This window comes from Schistocerca serialis, chromosome 6 (assembly GCF_023864345.2).
Source record: "Schistocerca serialis cubense isolate TAMUIC-IGC-003099 chromosome 6, iqSchSeri2.2, whole genome shotgun sequence".
Classification (NCBI taxonomy): domain Eukaryota; kingdom Metazoa; phylum Arthropoda; class Insecta; order Orthoptera; family Acrididae; genus Schistocerca; species Schistocerca serialis.
Genome location: NC_064643.1, coordinates 414,097,288 through 414,116,920, shown reverse-complemented (window position 1 = coordinate 414,116,920; position 19,633 = coordinate 414,097,288). Strand labels below are relative to the sequence as shown.

The 19,633-nt window shown below is 38.6% G+C and overlaps 1 protein-coding gene across 1 annotated transcript in view; it reads right to left on the bottom strand.

Moving 5' to 3' along the window:
• Positions 1 to 19,633, bottom strand: part of LOC126484896 (dynein axonemal heavy chain 10) — a 1,141,797-nt gene that overhangs the window by 160,355 nt on the left and 961,809 nt on the right. The window contains exons 58-60 of the mRNA XM_050108495.1: positions 12,583 to 12,761; positions 12,054 to 12,213; positions 11,104 to 11,305 (exon numbers count right to left, since the gene is read on the bottom strand). Of these exons, the coding sequence (XP_049964452.1) occupies positions 11,104 to 11,305; positions 12,054 to 12,213; positions 12,583 to 12,761 (541 nt within the window). The remainder of the gene's footprint in view (positions 1 to 11,103; positions 11,306 to 12,053; positions 12,214 to 12,582; positions 12,762 to 19,633) is intronic.

Sequence of the window (19,633 nt, the reverse complement as noted above, 5' to 3'; positions counted from 1 at the left end):
ATTCCAGTGGGAAAGAAACAATGACCTCACAACAATCAAAATTATTGAGTTCACCAGCCGTACGCTAAATAACTGTGAGAGAGCCTACTCTGCAACGGAGTTAGAAACGCTTGCGGTTGTCTGGGCAGTAAAAAAGTGCAATTACTACAGCTACGGAAAGGAAATCAAAGTATATAGTGACCATCAGGCACTAAGTTTTCTCGTGTCATGTAAACTATTTCATACTCGCCTCAGAAGATGGAGGCTAGCATTACAAGAGTATAGAATTAAGATCATGTATGTAAAAGGACAGGACAATGTTGTAGCTGACATCTTGTTGAGATTACCGGTGGGATTACCAGCAGTTGCAGATATTTTGGAACAGGCTGAAGAATACCGTGTACTTCTGGTACAAGACAAAATTCATGGAAGGGACTTTCTGCACAAGTGTAAGAACATGTCAGAATTACAGAAAACTGACCCAATCTGGCAGGAAGTCATTACGAAGATTAAAGACGATAACAATTTTAAAGGTAAACAAAGCTTCAAGATTGTTGACAATATTTTATACCATAAGGTAAATGTAACAAGTGGCAGCTGGGTAGTGTGCATACCTCAGCAGGCAATCAAAACTGTAGTATGGCACACGCATATAGTGTGGGGTCATGCCGGTATTGGTAAATGTATAAGAGTAATGTCAAGATACTGTTATTTTAAAGGAATGAGCGTACATACACATGCAATAATTAGAACTTGTGTCTTATGTCAAAAATCGAAATTCCAAAACAGATCAATAAAGTTTGAGTTACATCCAATAGTACCCCAGAAACCACTTCAATTAGTATCTATGGATATAGCCAGCCCCTATCCGTGGGCCAGGGGAGGATTAAAATACATCTCAGCTGTGTATCATATTTTCTCCGAGTATTTAGAAATATTCTGTCTCAAGCCAGCCACAGCCAAAGGCATAGTCAGATGGTTGGATAAAGAATACTTAACACAAGTGGGGAAGCCCGAAGCAATAGTATCGGACAATGCCTCTTATTTCAGAGGACATACCTGAAGAAATTATCTGAAAAAACATGGCATAAAGCACATATTGATATCCCAATTCCATCCACAGGCAAGCTTAGTTGGGAGGACCTTTGGGGAACTAAATAAATTTTTCAGACTGTACATTACTCATAAACATACAAAATGGCCAGACTTTATTCTCAAGTTTCTGCAAATTCATAATTCAACCCCACACACCTCTACAGGGAACCCACCATCAGAAATTATAAAGGACAATTATAGAATACTGAATGAATGGCTGATACCTCTGCCGAGGTTACCAGTCATTCCTGAAATTAAAGAAGAGAAGAGAAGAAAGGCAGTGTACAACTTAACCAGTTGTGCACGGAAATGAAAGGAGAAATGTGACCGAAGTGTGACAAATGATCAAAAACTCAGTGTTGGGGACTTAGTACTTATACGCAATCACCCTAAGTCCTCAGCGACACTAAAACAAAACAGCAAGTGGGAGTCCCACATGAGTGTAGTTACTTATTAGCAGATCATCAGTCGGGGAAAGTGCAGGGGCTGTACCCTCGAAAGGATGTAAAATTATTCGTACAATGAATGACCAGTAGTAATATATAATGTGTATAGAGAATATACTAGAGTGTAGAAATATTTAGCTATAATGATATGTTTGTGTTTCCCTTTTTCTAGGATTATTTGTGTTTTTCTTCTTTGAAAGATGATAAAATTGACATGCTCTAAATGACTGCACAAAGCTAAGCTAATGCCAAGGTGCAGTTGAATTGAATTGAATTGAATTTATTTGATCCTGTAAGATTACAATGTGTACAGTAAATGTACGTGTAATATAGGACATGTCAAAGTATTAACATTCTTTATCACTTATTTTTCTACACCTTTAGCTTACATTTTTACATCACTGATAATGAGTAACAATATATACAAATTTAATGGCATAAGTATTCTGCAACCCTGTAAAACTCTTTTTCAATGAGATAGTCTTTAAGTTTCTTTGGAAAGTCATTGTGAAGTACACTATCTTGCAGGTTTTTGGGCAGACTTCTTAGTAGTCTGATACCAGAGTACTGGGGTCCTTTTTCTATCATTTCCAGTCGGTTGGGTATACTCCGTACTTCATTCTTCCTTCTTGTATTGTGGGTGTGTACATTAGCATTTGTAATCCAGTCCTCACTACCTTTTGTGATGTACATTATTGTTTTGTATATATACAATGATGAAAAAGTTAAGATACCTAAATTTTTGAAACAGTTTCTGCATGCTTCAGAGGTCTTTCTTCTTAAAATGGTCCTAATTGCTTTTTTTTGTAATGTGAACACTCGTTTTGTCTCTTGTTTGTTTGAGTTTCCCCACACAGTCACTCCATACTGTAAGTATGGTTCGTAAAGTCCATGATACACTGTACACAGAAGGTTCTTGTCTGAATACTGTGATAGCTGCATCATTAAGAATATGACAGAGCTCAGTTTCTTACAGACATTATTAATATGTTTTTTCCATTTCGGTTCATTATCCACAAGAATACCTAAGAATCTAGCAGATTCTACTTCTTCCAGCCTTGTTCCATCAACCTCTAAATCCATGTCTACAACCTTTTCCTTGTTTTTAAACACTGCATACATAGTCTTTTTTAGATTTATAACCAGTTCATTTTCCAACAGCCATTGAGCTGTGACATTTGCAGATATGTATGCTGTTCTCTCAAGCTGTTCCACATTTTGGTCTCTATTTAGTATTGTCATGTCATCAGCATACAATATTTTCTTTTCTTCCTCCTCAACGCCTAAATCATTGACAAATACATTAAATAACAATGGCCCAATTACCGAACCCTGCGGCACTCCATATTTGATGAATTTGGTTTCCGATTGGTACGAGTTTCCTAATGATACATACTGCTTGCGGTTGTACAAGTATGATTTTATCCATTCACCTGGTTGCCCCCGAATGCCATAGTTGCTTAATTTTTGTATCAGCATTTCATGGTCAATGGTGTCAAATGCCTTTGAAAGATCCAGAAACATTGCAGAGACAACCTTTTTCTCATCTAAGGACTGTAAAATGTATTCTGTTAGACTGACAATTGCTGATTCTGTAGATTTACCCTTTCTGAAACCATGTTGTGAGGGTATGAGAATGGTATGTTTGTCCAAATAGTTAACTAATCTGGTATACATAAGCATTCCTAGGATTTTTGAGAAACCTGATATCAGTGAAACTGGTCTGTAGTTGTTGGGATCATCCTTACACCCTTTCTTGTACACTGGCACTACCTTCGTTGTCTTCAGTTTTTCTGGAAAAATTGCATCTCTGAAAGAACAGTTTGCTATGTTCAGCAGTGGTGTTATTATCTCCTCACATACCAGCTTCATTACATGATTTGATATTTCATCATCACCAGCTGATTTCTTGGACTTCAGTTTCTGTATAGTTTTCCGCAATTCATCTTCCGTGACTGGTCTTAAGTACATAGTACTGCATGATCTTTTTGGTACCTTAATACCCTTCTGTTTTTGACTATTTCTTTCCAATTTTAAGTTTTCTACTACTCTGATATAGTTATTATTCAGTATGTTTGCTATTTCCATACCATCTGCGACCACTGTGTTGTCTATTTTAATTGACCTAATACCTTCTTCTTTGTTTGATCCATCTTTTTCCTTTCTTTCAGCATTGATTGCATTCCAAGCTGCGTTTGCCTTGTTTTTTGAGTTCGCTATAGTGGTGTCAATTGCTCTTGCTTTGGCGTCTCTTATTGTTTTTCTATACTTCTTCTTTAACATTTCATATTTTTCAGTTTCGCCCATCCTTCTCACATCCTGAAGCTTCCTTCGCTGTTCTAGTATTTCACTGGTAATCCACTGTGTTTGATCTTGCTGCCTTTCTTGTCTCTTTACTTTGGGAAATGCTACATTAAAATGGTACTTAATTGTTGAAATAAATGCATCATATTTTTCATTTACACTCTGGGCCTGTAGGGTTTCATTCCAGGTTTCCTTACTTAACATTGTTCTAAAGATGTTGATATTTTTTTCACTGATGATCCTAATTTCTTTGGTTGTTTGTTTTGGTTCTGATACTGTGTCATTACTTCTGCAAAAGCTGATTAGTTGTCCATGATGATCAGATATTTCTGTCTGAACTACATGTGACTCATAGTTACACATATTAGTAATTATGTTGCCAATAATTGTCTCACTTTGTGAAGTCACTCTTGTTGGTGCAGTTATTGTCACTTTCATGTTATGCTGTATTAACAATTCTTCAAGATCCTGTCTTATTTTTGTGTCTTTTCCCATATCAATGTTGAAGTCTCCACATATAATAAGATTTCTCTTCATATTCATTCTCAGTAAGCTAGCAATTTTTTTTTTAGAAAGATGCTAATATTGCCACATGGTGACCTATACACACAAAACACTCTAAAATCCTCTGCCACTATACCAGTAACTTCAAAGTCTTTTTCTCTAGCTATGGGTAATGTAGCAGCTTCACTGTTTACATTCTTTGATGGAATACCTGTTTTAATACATATACAAACGCCACCACCCTTATATTTAGATCTGCAGAAGTAACTAGCTACTTTGTAGTCCTTTATTGCAACATAATGTATTTTACTTTCAGTTAGTCCACGTTCACTTATGCATAATATGTCTGGTCTTACTTCACTCAGGAGTACTTCTGCTTCTAATTTTTTGTTACCAAAGTTTTGAATATTTTGATGAAGTACTTTTATGTAATTTTTCTTTTGTTGGTTTACATGTTGTGAGCTGTATTCTGGGGCAAATTCTTTAGTATCGTCTTTTTTTGTATGGTGCTTATATTTTTCTTTTCCAGCTGGAGTGTATGATTTTTCACCCCCTTCAGGCCATATTAGTTTCTCTTGCATCTAATGATTTTGCAAACATTCTGCTGAACGTTACAGACCCCAGTCTATTTAAATGCAAGCCATCCTTCGCTAGTGAGTTTTCACATAGGAATTTGTTTGGGTCTATAAAAATTGCCCCAAGACAATCACATTGTTCTTTAAGAGCACAGTTTATTTTGGCGATATATTTTTCACTCACCGACCTTCTGTTTATGATTCCGCTAAGTATCAGACGAGATCCTGCATACATATTTCTTGCAGAACGAATCATGTTTCTTGTTTCGCTTGCCATTTCTTCCTCACTGCTGCTCCTTAACAAATTCGTTCCAACATGTATAAACACCCCATTATAGTTATGTCTGGTTTCAGAATCTGGTTGTGTAGTATCTTGTCTTGCATTTGCCATATTTTTAAAATGTTTACCGAGTTGATGCGTTCTAATTCCAGGTCGTACGTCGATATTGCAATTGGGGACAGCGATATTCTTCAGCAGCGAATCGCCAATTATTAAAAAGTCATTTTCCTTTTGTTGTGTATCTTGCTGTATGTCACCACCTTCCATTTATATTTATCTTCCGGTTTTTGGCTTACTGAGTTTACTGAGACATCAACGGGAACACTTGAAATGTTGTTTTTAAAGTACGATCTGTCACTCGTATTTTTGCGATCTTCTTGCTTTTCCGTTTGATGGCTTTTACACACACAGGACTTCTTTTCTTGTATTAATGTATCGTTTTCTTTCTTGATGGTCGAAAGTTCAGTTTTTAATGCCTCAATGTCACTTCGTAGTAACTTTATAAATTCGTTTTTTGTATCAACTGCTCTTACAAGATCGGCCGTTTTGTCACGCAAACAACCGTGACATGTCCACGAAAAATCATCGCTGACGAACTTTAGATTTACTTTCATGCACTTTTCGTGTAACCAGAAGTTGCATTTGATACATAGAATACCCTTCATCACATGCTTTTTACATTCTCTACACGAAGAACTGTTCATTTTTTGCCTTTTTAGCGAGAGAGAAGCGTCTCTACACTTTCCTATCGGCGCCATCTTGTGTAAAGATGTTAAGGAAGACAGTCAAAATAAACAATTTACTAGTAAATAATTTATGTGATGGGCAATATTTAATATGTGTAAAAAGCTAAACCATTTGTTCGAACAATTTTTCTATTATGTGTGCGTAGATGTAAGATATAAGATTTTTATTGAACCCAGAATGATATTAGTGTTAAGAAACCCTGAGACAATTATGTTTTGAAGTTACATTATAAAAGGCAAAATTGCAACCAGTAGTGATCTAAGTACACCACTGGAGACAAATTCAATGGCAATAAACCCAATTGAGGTGACATAAAGTTACGAATAATTAAAGTTCCAATTGGAGCACGTGTGAATTGCACATGTAAGAATAGTTAGCCAAAACTTATGAAACCAACCTTCCCCTACAGAAACTACACTGTAGTCATGTAGGAACCTGTAAATGAAATGTGATGTTGTTTTTTTAAAAAAAGTTATTGAACAATATGTCTGAATCCAACTGGGATGCACAAGTAAAGTCAGGAGAATAAAATGCGTGTTAACCGGGCAAACTGAGAAATGAAAAATACCGGAAATGTAACCATGTATGCAAATGTCACACACCTTTAATGTTGTTGTTGTGGTCTTCAGTCCTGAGACTGGTTTGATGCAGCTCTCCATGCTACTCTATCCCGTGCAAGCTTCTTCATCTCCCAGTACCTACTGCAGCCTACATCCTTCTGAATCTACTTAGTGTATTCATCTCTTGGTCTCCCTCTACGATTTTTACCCTCCACACTGCCCTCCAGTACTAAATTGGTGATTCCTTGATGCCTCAGAACATGTCCTACAAACCAATCCCTTCTTCTGGTCAAGTTGTGCCACAAACTCCTCTTCTCCCCAATTCTATTCAATACCTCCTCATTAGTTATGTGATCTACCCATCTAATCTTCAGCATTCTTCTGTAGCACCACATTTCAAAAGCTTCTATTCTCTTCTTGTCTAAACTATTTATCATCCATGTTTCACTTCCATACAAATACTTTCAGAAATGACTTCCTGACACTTAAATCTATACTCGATGTTAACAAATTTCTCTTCTTCAGAAACGCTTTCCTTGCCATTGCCAGTCTACATTTTATATCCTCTCTACTTCAACCATCATCAGTTATTTAGCACCCCCAATAGCAAAACTCCTTTACTACTTTAAGTGTCTCATTTCCTAATCTAATTCCCTCAGCATCACCCCACTTAATTCGACTACATTCCATTACCCTTGCTTTCTTTTGTTGATCTTCATCTTATACCCTCCTTTCAAGACACTGTCCATTCTGTTCCATTGCTCTTCCAAGTCCTTTGCTGTATCTGACAGAATTACAATGTCATCAGTGAACCTCACAGTTTTTATTTCTTCTCCATGGATTTTAATACCTACTCCGAACTTTTCTTTTGTTTCCTTTACTGCTTGCTCAATATACAGATTGAATAGCATCGGGAAGAGGCTACAACCCTGTCTCACTCCCTTCCTAACCACTGATTCCCTTTCATGTCCCTCGACTCTTATAACTGCCATCTGGTTTCTGTACAAATTGTAAATAGCCTTTCGCTCCCTGTATTTTACCCCTGCCACCTTCAGAACTTGAAAGAGAATATTCCAGTCAACATTGTCAAAAGCTTTCTCAAAGTCTACAAATGCTAGAAACATAGGTTTGCCTTCCTTAATTTTTCTTCTAAAATAAGTCGTAGGATCAGTATTGCCTCACATGTTCCAACATATCTAAGGAATCCAAACTGATCTTCCCCGAGGTCGGCTTCTATCAGTTTTTCCATTCGTCTGTAAAGAATTCACATTAGTATTTTGAGCTGTGACCTATTAAACTGATAGTTTGGCAATTTTCACATCTGTCAACACCTGCTTCCTTTGGGATTGGAATTATTATATTCTTCTTGAAGTCTGAGGGAATTTCACCTGTCTCATACACCTTGCTCACCAGATGGTAGAGTTTTGTCAGGACTGGCTCTCCCAAGGCCGTCAGTAGTTCTAATGGAATGTTGTCTACTGTTGCGGCCTTGTTTTGACTTAGGTCTTTCAGTGCTCTGTCAAACTCTTCACCTTTAATATAAATGAATAACTAAGTTACAATTGTACTGTTACAAAGATGGCATAATGGACATTGTAACCAAAGACCTATGAGAACGAATGAAGTATTGTGTAGCAGTGATCCACAAAGAGACGGTGAAACAAATTAGTGTCTAACAGCAACATTTACAGTACCTGGTGGGAAGGGGGGGGGGGGGGGGTAGAGAGAGAGAGAGAAAGAGAGAGAAGAGAGAGAGAGAGAGAGAGTGATATAGACTTGCGTGTGACGGACGACGGAGTCATGACGTGGTGTAGGGATATTGTGTGCCCAGTGAAACATGTTATCATACCCAAATGACATTGTGCAAACCAGATCAGTGAAGGCCTGCTGAGTGATAACTACCTCTAACCGTGTGCATTCTCTCCCACAGCTAAAACTTATGTCAGTAAGAATATTACACTGTGTGTGAATTTGATCCATCTTTGATGGAGTACCACAAGAAGAGGGCATGCTGGGAGTCTGGACTGCAACATGCATCTGCAGTAACATCAACTACACAGTGGAAGTGGCGGCACAAAGCAGCTGCGCCAGCGCCATGCTTCTCCGTGCCATGGCTGTCAACACCACGGGCATCGACAACCTCAGTGGGGGCCAAAACGACGCGACGTGCTGAAACGACGCGACGTGCTGAAACGACGCGATGTGCTGAAACAACGTGACGTGCTGAGCGACGTGCAACAATTACTTCACGCCACTCGACGAATATGTCATTGTTGAGGTGGAATTAAACATTTGCCAAAACTATCCAAATAAAATATCACGAGAAACATTTGTATGGACATGATTTATGCAAAAGACACTTAACATTTGCTGTGTTTAAATTCTAAAAACATTGACTGTATATAATAAATGTCAGTGATTGGGCAGAATGAACCCAGTAAAACCATGTGTTGTGATGAAACTTTGAGAATAAAGTGTTGTATGAATAACATTTACAAACTGACACAATTGGTCAAAAGATACGCAAAACTGAAGTATTATTATGACATAGTAAGTTCGAGAGAGACATTTACACAACAAACTGTAATATCAATGTGTGTGACAGTGTTATTATGTGTCATTTGATTATACACTGTTGACGTACATAAAAGTGCTTAATGGAAAAATGGACAAATCCGATTACTAACCAGATGCGATGGCTGGGCTCCAGCACAGTTTTACCCAGGTTTCCTGTTTGCACCTTGCCTGAATGGGGGAGTCGTAAATGCTAATATAACTCTGGGGCTAAGAAATGGTCATCCCATAAGTGAAGTATAAGTGTTCATAAACCAAAGGACAACAGTAGTATGAACGTTAATGGCAGCATTGTGTCAAACGTGTCAAAAAACTGTTCGCAAAATGCTGCCAGGGGGCAATGTAACGTTCTCTGGCAGCATGCATCCAAAGTGAAAGTTAAAAGAATATTTCTATGTATAATGCTCACTGTAACAAATAATTTATATGCATTGCTGTTAATTGAATTTAAAAAGGACACTTAATTTTGGTAGGAAAAAGATAATTATGAATTTTGCTATTATAAATGAATATTCAAAGAGTGTGAAATACTATCTGTGGCGGAGTATGTGAAAACTGCCACAGAAGAAACGATATGTAATTAAAAATGACAAAGACTGTACAAGAATTAGTTAAGATATAAATAGGCAATATATTGTAATAGAATCCCTTGTCTTCTGGATGAACTGAATGGGAGAGGAACGTGGGTGTTGCATTAGGCTCTTAGGTAGTCTTCATTTGTCATAAGCCGATGATCGAAGCCATTTGTAGCTGGAATTGTAAAAGGTCTGTAAAGATTTTAATTGTTTCTGTTAAAATATATTTATCTAGTAAAATCTGTTTGTCACAATTACTGCAAAGTTCACACCAGACATTACCCATTTTATTTAAGAAATTTCAGCATTTTATTGGATATGCCTGGCGGTACGGAGCTGCGCCGCGCGCGAGCAGTCTGCAGCAGCAGCAGATTTAAATATACGATCGCAATAATGACCACATCCTAAAAAGGGTGCAGGTAGAGATGCGGGGAAAATAACAAAGTGTTTCTTTTCACAGCATTCCAGACACAGAATAAAAAGAGATAGTAGGTTTTATCTTGTGCATTCACAGGTGGATACAAGCTGCAGCTTTTGTAAATTTTCATTCAAAAAAGTGATAAATTCTGAACATATCATAAAGAGTATTTAAAAGTGGATAATTTTCATGAGAGCTTAGCAATACAAAAAAAGAAAACATTTTCATATAGTAAAGATAGTCTTATGCTTCAAAGCTAGTCAGGGTATATCCAGTTAAACAAAAATCCACTGCAACGTGAAAATGTTTGCTAAGTTCGATGGACAATAATATTTTCATTCTTGCACAAACAGCTTTAGTACTTGAATAAAAGTAAAACTTGAATCATTATTTTGGAATATTCAAAGAAATTCATTTTTATTAATCTGCAACAGAATATTTCATACATAAAGTAATAATCACAGATGAAAAATTTATTGCAACCTTTCATTTCTGATGTCCATCCATGTATGTGTTAAGTTCAATCTCAACAGATTCCCAATCAAATTAAACACAAAAAGCAAAGAAAGTTTAAAACCAGACGGTCAACTCCCGAATAATTAAAACAGACAGAATCGCATTAAAAGTGTGAGTAATTTTTTATGATCTCTGCATTCTGGTGGTATTTGCAATGATAAAACTTGAGCAACAAGACTCATTTGCAGTGCTGGCTAATGCAGATCACATGGGAAACTCAACATCTGATACCAGGAACTCAGTGCAAGTTGGCAGATTAAGTGAAAATGTTGGCACTCAAGACAGTGAGTATCAGAGTCTCTACAGCAGTCAGAAGGTTAAAAGTCTCCAGATTTAGGAAAACAATAGCTGCTGAAGAAAGTAAAAATACATTTTTTTCAGCAACCAACAGCCATAACATTATCCTTGACTGTTGTTTCACTTAACAAATGAACAGCCATTTTATCATTTTTACAGGTGTAATTTCAATTAAGCAGCTATATTATGGATTAGAGCACTAAAGTCTTATACACTATAAATATATATATTACCTTTAAGTGATCTCTGTAGCATACCCACTGGAAAAGTAGGAGTTGGGTCTGTGGTAAGCCACAGACGAAAATCTGGGTGAGGACGTTCCATGCTATCTAACATTTTCTCTAAATCTCTCAGGAAAGTCACTAGTAAGTGGCAGTTTTGCAACATTAGCCACTGACCTCTTGACACTGCTGTCTCCAATAAAGAAACAGCTGCCTGTAGATCAATAAAGGAATGATGATATATTATTATCTGAGAAATACAAATCTGTGATGAAGAACAGTTTATTTTGATGTTTTAACCTAATCATCTCAAATTATGAAGCTTTTCCTTCTATGTAGAATATAGTACATATATATGTGTACTTTTGTTCTAAATGCTCATAATTACCTGGATTTATGGTGCAGGAGTGTTTTAATATAAATTTATACATGTTTTTAAAAATTAGACTGTAAATCAAGATTTATTGTAATAAGTGCATATTGTTGAAAGTGATTAATCCTCACACATGTATTGAATGAGATTTAATATTTTGTGTTCTATATATTGATTCTCTTACTTGTCATATAATTATGTAGATCACCTATATCTTTCCCTCTTCATGTTCCATCCCACAGCAACCAATTTAAGCCCTTTGCCATGTGTGTGTACCTAACTTCAACTGTGTAATTTTTCAAAAATAAATATTTATTTCAAAGCATAAAAGAGATTAGTTTCTTTGGAACAGCTGCATGAACTGTACTATGGATATCCAGTTATTGTGAATTTAGCAGAAAGTATTCTTCATTAAAGCATATTCTATAGATGGGAGTATCTCAGTTACATGGTAAAAATGGTACACAATGAAATATTCTCTGGCATATATTCAACAATGAGCTGCATAAGAAAGTGCAGATCAGTGGAATATAATTTTGTCATCACAGTTTGCAAGACTATACGGATTAACAGATATACGTATACTTACAGGTTCCTGACCCTGGCCCAGGGATAAATACTTAAACTTTCCACCTCCACTTCCACAACGGTCTGCCAACTTCATTAACTCACTGGTTGGATCTGAACCAGGACTCAGTATGAAAATAACGGGCATATTAGGAAGGCTCTGATCATAAATTGCATCCAAGCTGCACGCATAGAACAAAACATTAAATTTACTGTTTATTTTATCGTTGAGTTATTAATCATACAGAGAAAGGATATATAATGACGTAAACATAAGTAATGTACTAGTTAATTTCAATTGTAAGTTTCTAAACAACAGAATTAAGGAAAACAAAGAAACAGAAACTCAAGTAAAATCTTAAATGACATTAGAGAAATACTGTTTCTTACTTCACTCATACTAATACTGGAGTTGTATTTTTATTCTGTTTTTCTGACATAGCTATGATTATAAATTGATATTGCAACTTCATATTAACAATTATTTATAAATCCATTGAATAATTATTATTTTCACAAAATCAGACAAATTAGTGCCATTAAAAACATACCTGATGACTGGAGGTGTAATGAAGCCTTCACCCATGGTTGATGCAATATAATCTGTGACTGCTCTGAACACACGATCAACACGGAAGCAACGGACAAGCATAAGGATCTCAAAACTATTAAGCTTTTGATGATATTCACAAGGAAAGTCCACAGATTCTGGTGCATCAAGATCAAACCACTGAAAATAAAGTTGAATGTACTTAAATAATTATATAAAAAATTCTGGTTGCCAAGCAGGGATATATAAATTCATTACTAAAATGCGAGAAAAGTTACTTTTTGGATCAAGAGACTCCTTCTTTTGATTTATTAAAGGAAAAGTTTGGAAGAATTGTGGTTAAAATTTCACACAATCCCAAGAATCTATTTCATAACCTAACACATACCAGCAAATCCTAATGAGAAGATGACTGTGGATGCTGATAAAAAAATTCTAAAAGTTTGCAAACACAAAGAGAAAATATACTCTCAAATAAGCTAATAATTATCTCATGGCAGATCTGATGGATTGTTTCAAACCCGAGTATCGAATTGTGTCACCATCCACAGAATGCCAGCACAGTTTTAAATGGCCAAACACGATTACTTTCATCCCTCTGTCAAATTAAGTTACAGTCGCACAAATATCAGATTAAAATAGCAAATTCCATCTCATTTTTCATCTATTGCTAAATACAAAGATATTAGCAATAATCCTATTTTTTATTTGTAGTAAAATTTAATCTTTTCTATGTGACATTAAAATGTAATACTTTTTTGTAGACACTCTATATCTAATCATTTTGTGTATGTTCTCTATCTGTATGAGTCATATCTGTGTAAGTTTTATAGCATCTTATTTGTGACTGTAGCATTCAGTTGTCAGCTGATGATGACCTAAGAAGCTGAAACTAATTCATAACCAAATAAATAATATTTTGAGGAGCATCAGGCAGGATTTCCTCTTCACTATTGTTGTCATGTTCTGTCAGAGCCAAAGGAAATTTTATTTAATGTTTTCATTACATGTCAAACAATGGAAAATCCAGGATGAATGTAACACACACACACACACACACACACACACACACACACACACACACACACACACACACTCTCACGCAAATGCAATTCACACATGACTGCAGTCTTGGGCAACTGAAATCACACTGCGAGCAAAAGCACTAGTGCATGATGGGAGAGGTGACTGGATGGGGGTAAGGAGGAAGCTGGGGCAGTGAGGGGAACAGATAATATGGTGGGGTGGCAGACAGTGAAGTGCTGTAGGTCAGATGATGGGCAGGGGAGAGTTGGGAGGGAGGGGGGGGGGGAGGGGGGGAGTAGCGAAAAAGAAGAGAAATAAACAGAGACTGGGTGCGGTGGTGGAATGACAGCTGTGTAGTGCTGGAATGGGAACAGGAAAGGGGCTCGATGGGTGAGGACAGTGACTAACAAAGGTTGAGGCCAGAAGGGTTATGGGAATGTAGGATGTATTGCAGGGAAAATTCCCACCTGTGCATTTCAGAAAATGCTGGTGTTGGTAGGAAGGATCCATATGGCACAGGCTGTGAAGCAGTCATTGAAGTGAAGGATATCATGTTTGGCAACCTGTTCAGCAACATGGAGGTCCACTTGTTTCTTGGCCACAGTTTGTCAGTGGCCATTCATGCAGACAGACAGCTTATTGGTTGTCATGTCTACATAAAGTGCGGTACAGTAGTTGCAGCTTAGCTTGTAGACCGTATGACTAGTTACACAGGTATCCCTGCCTTTAATGGGGTAGGTGATGTCAGTGACCGGATTGGAGTAGGTGGTGGTTGGAGGATGTGCGGGACAGACTTGCATCTAGGTATATTACAGGGATATGAGCCATGAGGTAAGAGACTGGGAGCAGGGGTTGTGTATGGTTGGACAAGTATATTGTGTACGTTTGGTTGACGGAGAAATACCACTGTGGAAGGTTCAAAATGGCTCTGAGCACTATGGGACTTAACTGCTGAGGTCATCAGTCCCCTAGAACTTAGAACTACATAAACGTAACTAACCTAAGGATGTCACACACATCCATGCCCGAGGCAGGATTCGAACCTGCGACCATAGCGGTCGCGCAGTTCCAGACTGTAGCACCCAGGACCACTTGGCCACCCCGGCCGGCACTGTGAAAGGGGTGGAAAGGATAGTGGGCAGGACATTTCTCATTTCAGGGCATGACGAGAGGTAACTGTAATCCTCGCGGAGAATGAAATTCAGTTGCTCCAGTCCTGGGTGGTACTGAGTTATGAGGGGTGTGCTGCTCTATGGTCAGACAGTGGGACTTTGGGAGGTGGTGGGAGACTGGAAAGATAAGGCGTGGGAGATTTGTTTTTGTACAAGGTTGGTTCCCCTTATTGCATCCATTTAACCCATTTCGTGAATTTTCATACATATTTGGGAGTATTTTTTTAGTAATTTTTCAGATGTAATTCTAAATTATTTACATAATTTTTTGCATTTTTCCACCACCATGGATCGTTGCTCCTTACATCTGCATCAATGCAGAAATGTTTCCTTATCCCTAGCCAGATCCCAGTTCCACATACTGTTCCTGCATTGTTGACATGCTCACGTAATTCCTCGCCCCCCCCCCCCTCCCCCCTCCCAATGGCCTTACCATCAAATTACCCATATCTGATCTGGCTGCCACTCCTCATTCCACAATGACCTCCATCTGTTCAGATTCTGCCAATCCTTTGCCCTCACCAACATAGTCCTGCAAAGTCATATCAACCAAGCCCAAACCTCCTTGCAGTATCTTCTCTCCATCCACAAAATTCTACTACTATGCAATCCCAAATTCCTGGAACCCATAAAACACATTGAAAACCTTTCCCTGAAGGAACTTGAGCAACATGCACCACACCACTTCAAAAAGCTCTCCATCCTGCTCATTTCCTACTCCCACCTTGTAGTACCACTGTCCACCGCCTCTACAACAACCTCCAAACCCCACCACATCCCCTCATAGCTGACAAACCCTGTCTCGCAGACTACTACACTTATCCCACCCTCCAAAACTCCCTCCCAACACCACACAGAATCCAGAACCTAAACAGACCCGCTACACAGTCATGTACCTTTCCTCCAGAAGCCTTAGCCCCACAGAAATTTAAGTCCTTTCCAAAGACCTCACCTTTTGCCCCACTACCAAATTCAATCATGCAGGGCTTGTTAAACTCCTTCTCTCCTTCTCCTTGTCCCTACACTGAAAACATTTTTTTGCCAACCAACCCTACCAATCAGACCAAGCCAAAGAGCAATATTGAGCCTTGCCTCACTCAGTTCACTCCTCCACCCCCACTGCCACTAAACCATCCCCTGTTAATTCTCCAGAATTTCTTAACCTCGAACCTTGCCTCAGCATCTTTCCCCAAATGCCTCAACATGCAAACTAACCTTACATCCACAGAAAGAACTGCAGTCCACCATCTAAAAACTGATCCTAACCTTATAATCCTACATGCGGACAAAGGCTCCACAAGGATTACCTGGTGGAAGGACTCCACCAGCTGTCAGATACTTCTACCTACAAACCTTGCCACAGTGTCCCCATTCCAGTAATCCAGCAGAATGTCCAGTCACTACTCAAATCCATAGGCCCATCACAGAACCTCATCCCTACCACTCCCCGCACTCCTACCTTCTACACTCTTCCTAAAGTCCATAAACCTAATCATCCAGGACACCCCAAAGTGGCTGGTTACTGTGCCCCTTCTGAGAGAATCTCTGCTCTTGTAGACCAACACCTTCAACTTGCTACTCGGAACCTACCCTGCTATATAAAAAATACCAACCATTTCCTCTACCAACTCTCCACTGTTTCTGTCTCTTTACCACACGGTGCCCTACTCATCTCTATTGATGCCACCTCCCTGTACACTAACATTCCTAATGGCCATGGCCTTACCACTATTGAACACTACCTTTCCCAGTGCCTGACAGATTCCAAACTGACAACCTCCTTCCTAGTCACCATGACCAACTATATCCTCACCCACAATTACTTCTCCTTTGTAGGCATTATCTACAAACAAATCTGGGGTATAGCTAGGGGCACCTGCATGGCACCATCATATTCCAACCTATTCATGGGCCATCTCGAGCAATTCTTTCTAAAACCCAGAATAATAAACCCCTCGCATGGTTCATATTCATTTATGACATTTTTGCTATCTGGATAGAAGGTGAGGACTCCCTATCCACATTCCTCCAGAACCTCAACAACTTCTCCGCAATTTTCTTCACCTGGTCCTACTCAATCCAACAAGCCACCTTCCTAGATGTTGATATCCACTTCAAATAAGACTACATCAGTACCTCTGTTCATATCAAACCTACTAACCACCAGCAATACCTCCACTTCGACAGCTGCCATCTGTTCCATACCAATAAAACCCTTCTGTACAGCCTAGCCACTTGTGGTCATTGCATCTACAGTGACTAGCAGTCCCTCTTGAAATATACTGAGAGTCTCACTGAAGCCTTCACTGACCTTAATTATCTCCCCAATCTCGTACAAAAACAAATCTCCCATGCCTTACCTTTCCAGACTCCCATCACCTCCCAAAGTCCCACGAACTGACCAAACAAAGATCAGCACTCGCCTCGTAAATCAGTACCACCCAGTACTGGAGCAGCTGAATTACATTCTCCACCAGGGTTACAATTACCTCTCAATTTGCCCTGAAATGAGAAATGTCCTGCCCACTATCCTTCCCACCCCTCCCACAGTGGTATCCCACAGTCCACCAAACCTACAGAATATACTCATCCATCCATACACAAGCCCTGCTCCCAATCCCTTACCTCATGGCTCATGCCTCTGTAATAGAACTAGATGCAGGATCTGTCCCATACATGCTCCCACCACCACCTACTCCAGTCTGGTCACTAACATCACCTATGACAACCAACAAGCTGTCTGTCCAAATGAATGGCCCTGACAAACTATGGCCCAGACAAGTGGACCACCCTGTTGCTGAACATGCTACCAAACATGATATCCTTCATTTCAATAACTGCTTCACAGCCTGTGCCAAATGGATCCTCCCCATCATCACCAGCTTTTCTGAATAGCGCAGGTGGGAACTTTCCCTGCAATACATCCTAACCCTTCTGGCCTCAATCTTTGTTAGTCATTGTCCTCAGACATCCAGCCCCTTCCTTGTTCCCATTCCAGCACTACACAGTTGTCATTCCACCACCACACCCAGTCTTTTTATTTCTCTCCTTTTCTGCTACTTCCACCCTTTCCTACTCCTCCCCACCTCTCCCCTGCCTACCATCTGATCTGCAGCACTTCACTGTCTGCCACCCCCACCATACTATCACTCCCCTCCCTGCCCCAGCCTCCTCCTTACCCCCATCCAGTCATCACTCCCATCATGCACTGGTGCTGCTACTCGCAGTGTGGTTTTTCATGTAATTGATATTTTATTCCTCTATCCTAATTTCCCTCAATTTGGAAAATTGTCTATTGGGAGAACATAAATTTTTTTGTTGCTAAAGAAATAGAAAGCTTTTCTTGATATACTGAATACTTTTTGTTTGTCATGAACTGACTTCTAGCATCTTACAGCATTATCAGGTTACAATTGATGATTGCAACTGGAGATAAAAGAAAAATAAGAGTGTCAGAGATTATGACATTCACAGACAGAAATATAATCTTCCATACTTATTTTATATAAATTGTCATTTCAAATACAAGTGCAGTTTGAATCATCCACATCAGCTACTAAAGAACTAAAAACTTATTTTCATACTTGTAGAAATGACATCACATAGAAACACTGTATGTGAAACTACAATACCTCTGACTACAATTTTTGTTAGTGAAGGGAGAATAAATTTAAGAACGTTGCTTGTTTCATTTGAAATGAAGATTTCATGCAATAATTGATTTGAAAGATATTATAGTATAGAATACTTCAGTGACTTCACCCACATTAACAATGATCAACTGTGATGACTGAAAACTACTTTCATATTAGTTAGCATCACATGAAGCAAGCTTATTCTGGGAACTGGGGAAGTGTGCCAGCCCCAGATCAAATGCACCCTTTAGGATAATGATGAGGGCCAGTGTGCTGGCCAGCCTGGATATGGCTTTTAGCCAGTTTCCCGCATTTGACTAGGTGAGCACTGGTCTGATATCCACATCCCACTTCACAAGTCACAACTATTTTGAAAATGTACTCATACTTTCAAATGGGATAAACTTAACATAGACAGATGGTAATGTTGGAAGCTGAAGAGATGATTTAAAATTTGGGCCGCAGCCTCAACTCAAACCCGGATCTTCTTGCTTACTGGGCAGAAATGCTGGCCATTACACCACCACAGCACCACAGCCAATAGTGCTGCATGAACTACCCAAGTCGAATGCCCTCCCCAACATAAACTTCAGGTCTTATCTCCAGCTTATTTTTCCCCTTACATTGTCTCAGGGAAAATTTAATTATAAGATAGACAGATGGGGTGCACAAAGAAAGATGCATAAATTCTCAGAGAGGCTGGGCGGGGAGGGGGGGGGGGGGGTTTATGTTGGAGGAAGGGCATCTGGATATCCTCTACCACTAATATTGCCAAATCAAAATTACCATGTGATCTTGTGAAGATAATGGACAATGCTGGAAAAAAGAATAAATATATAATGTAGAGTACATTTCAAAATATTCTCACAGTTTTATAGCGCCTGTCACTGCAATCTATTGGCTGGTAGCCAGTGACTGTGAGAAGATGGTATCTGCATTGTCAAGAGCCTCATTGGGCTTTAATGTAATAATAATAATATAAAATAACTAAAAATACAGTTGTAATTGAGCTATGTACTTCTCAAAATGTAAATGTTTAATGCCCATTAAGAATTTGTTGATGTATGTCATCTGTTCACACTGATAATTTTTATATTGTACACCATGAAAAGAATTATGAAAAAATAAATGTACAGGAATTCAGTGATTTTCATTTCAAGAGCAGTATATAATTTATATCTTTGAACATAAAAATCAGAAATATCATCAAAGTGGAAAT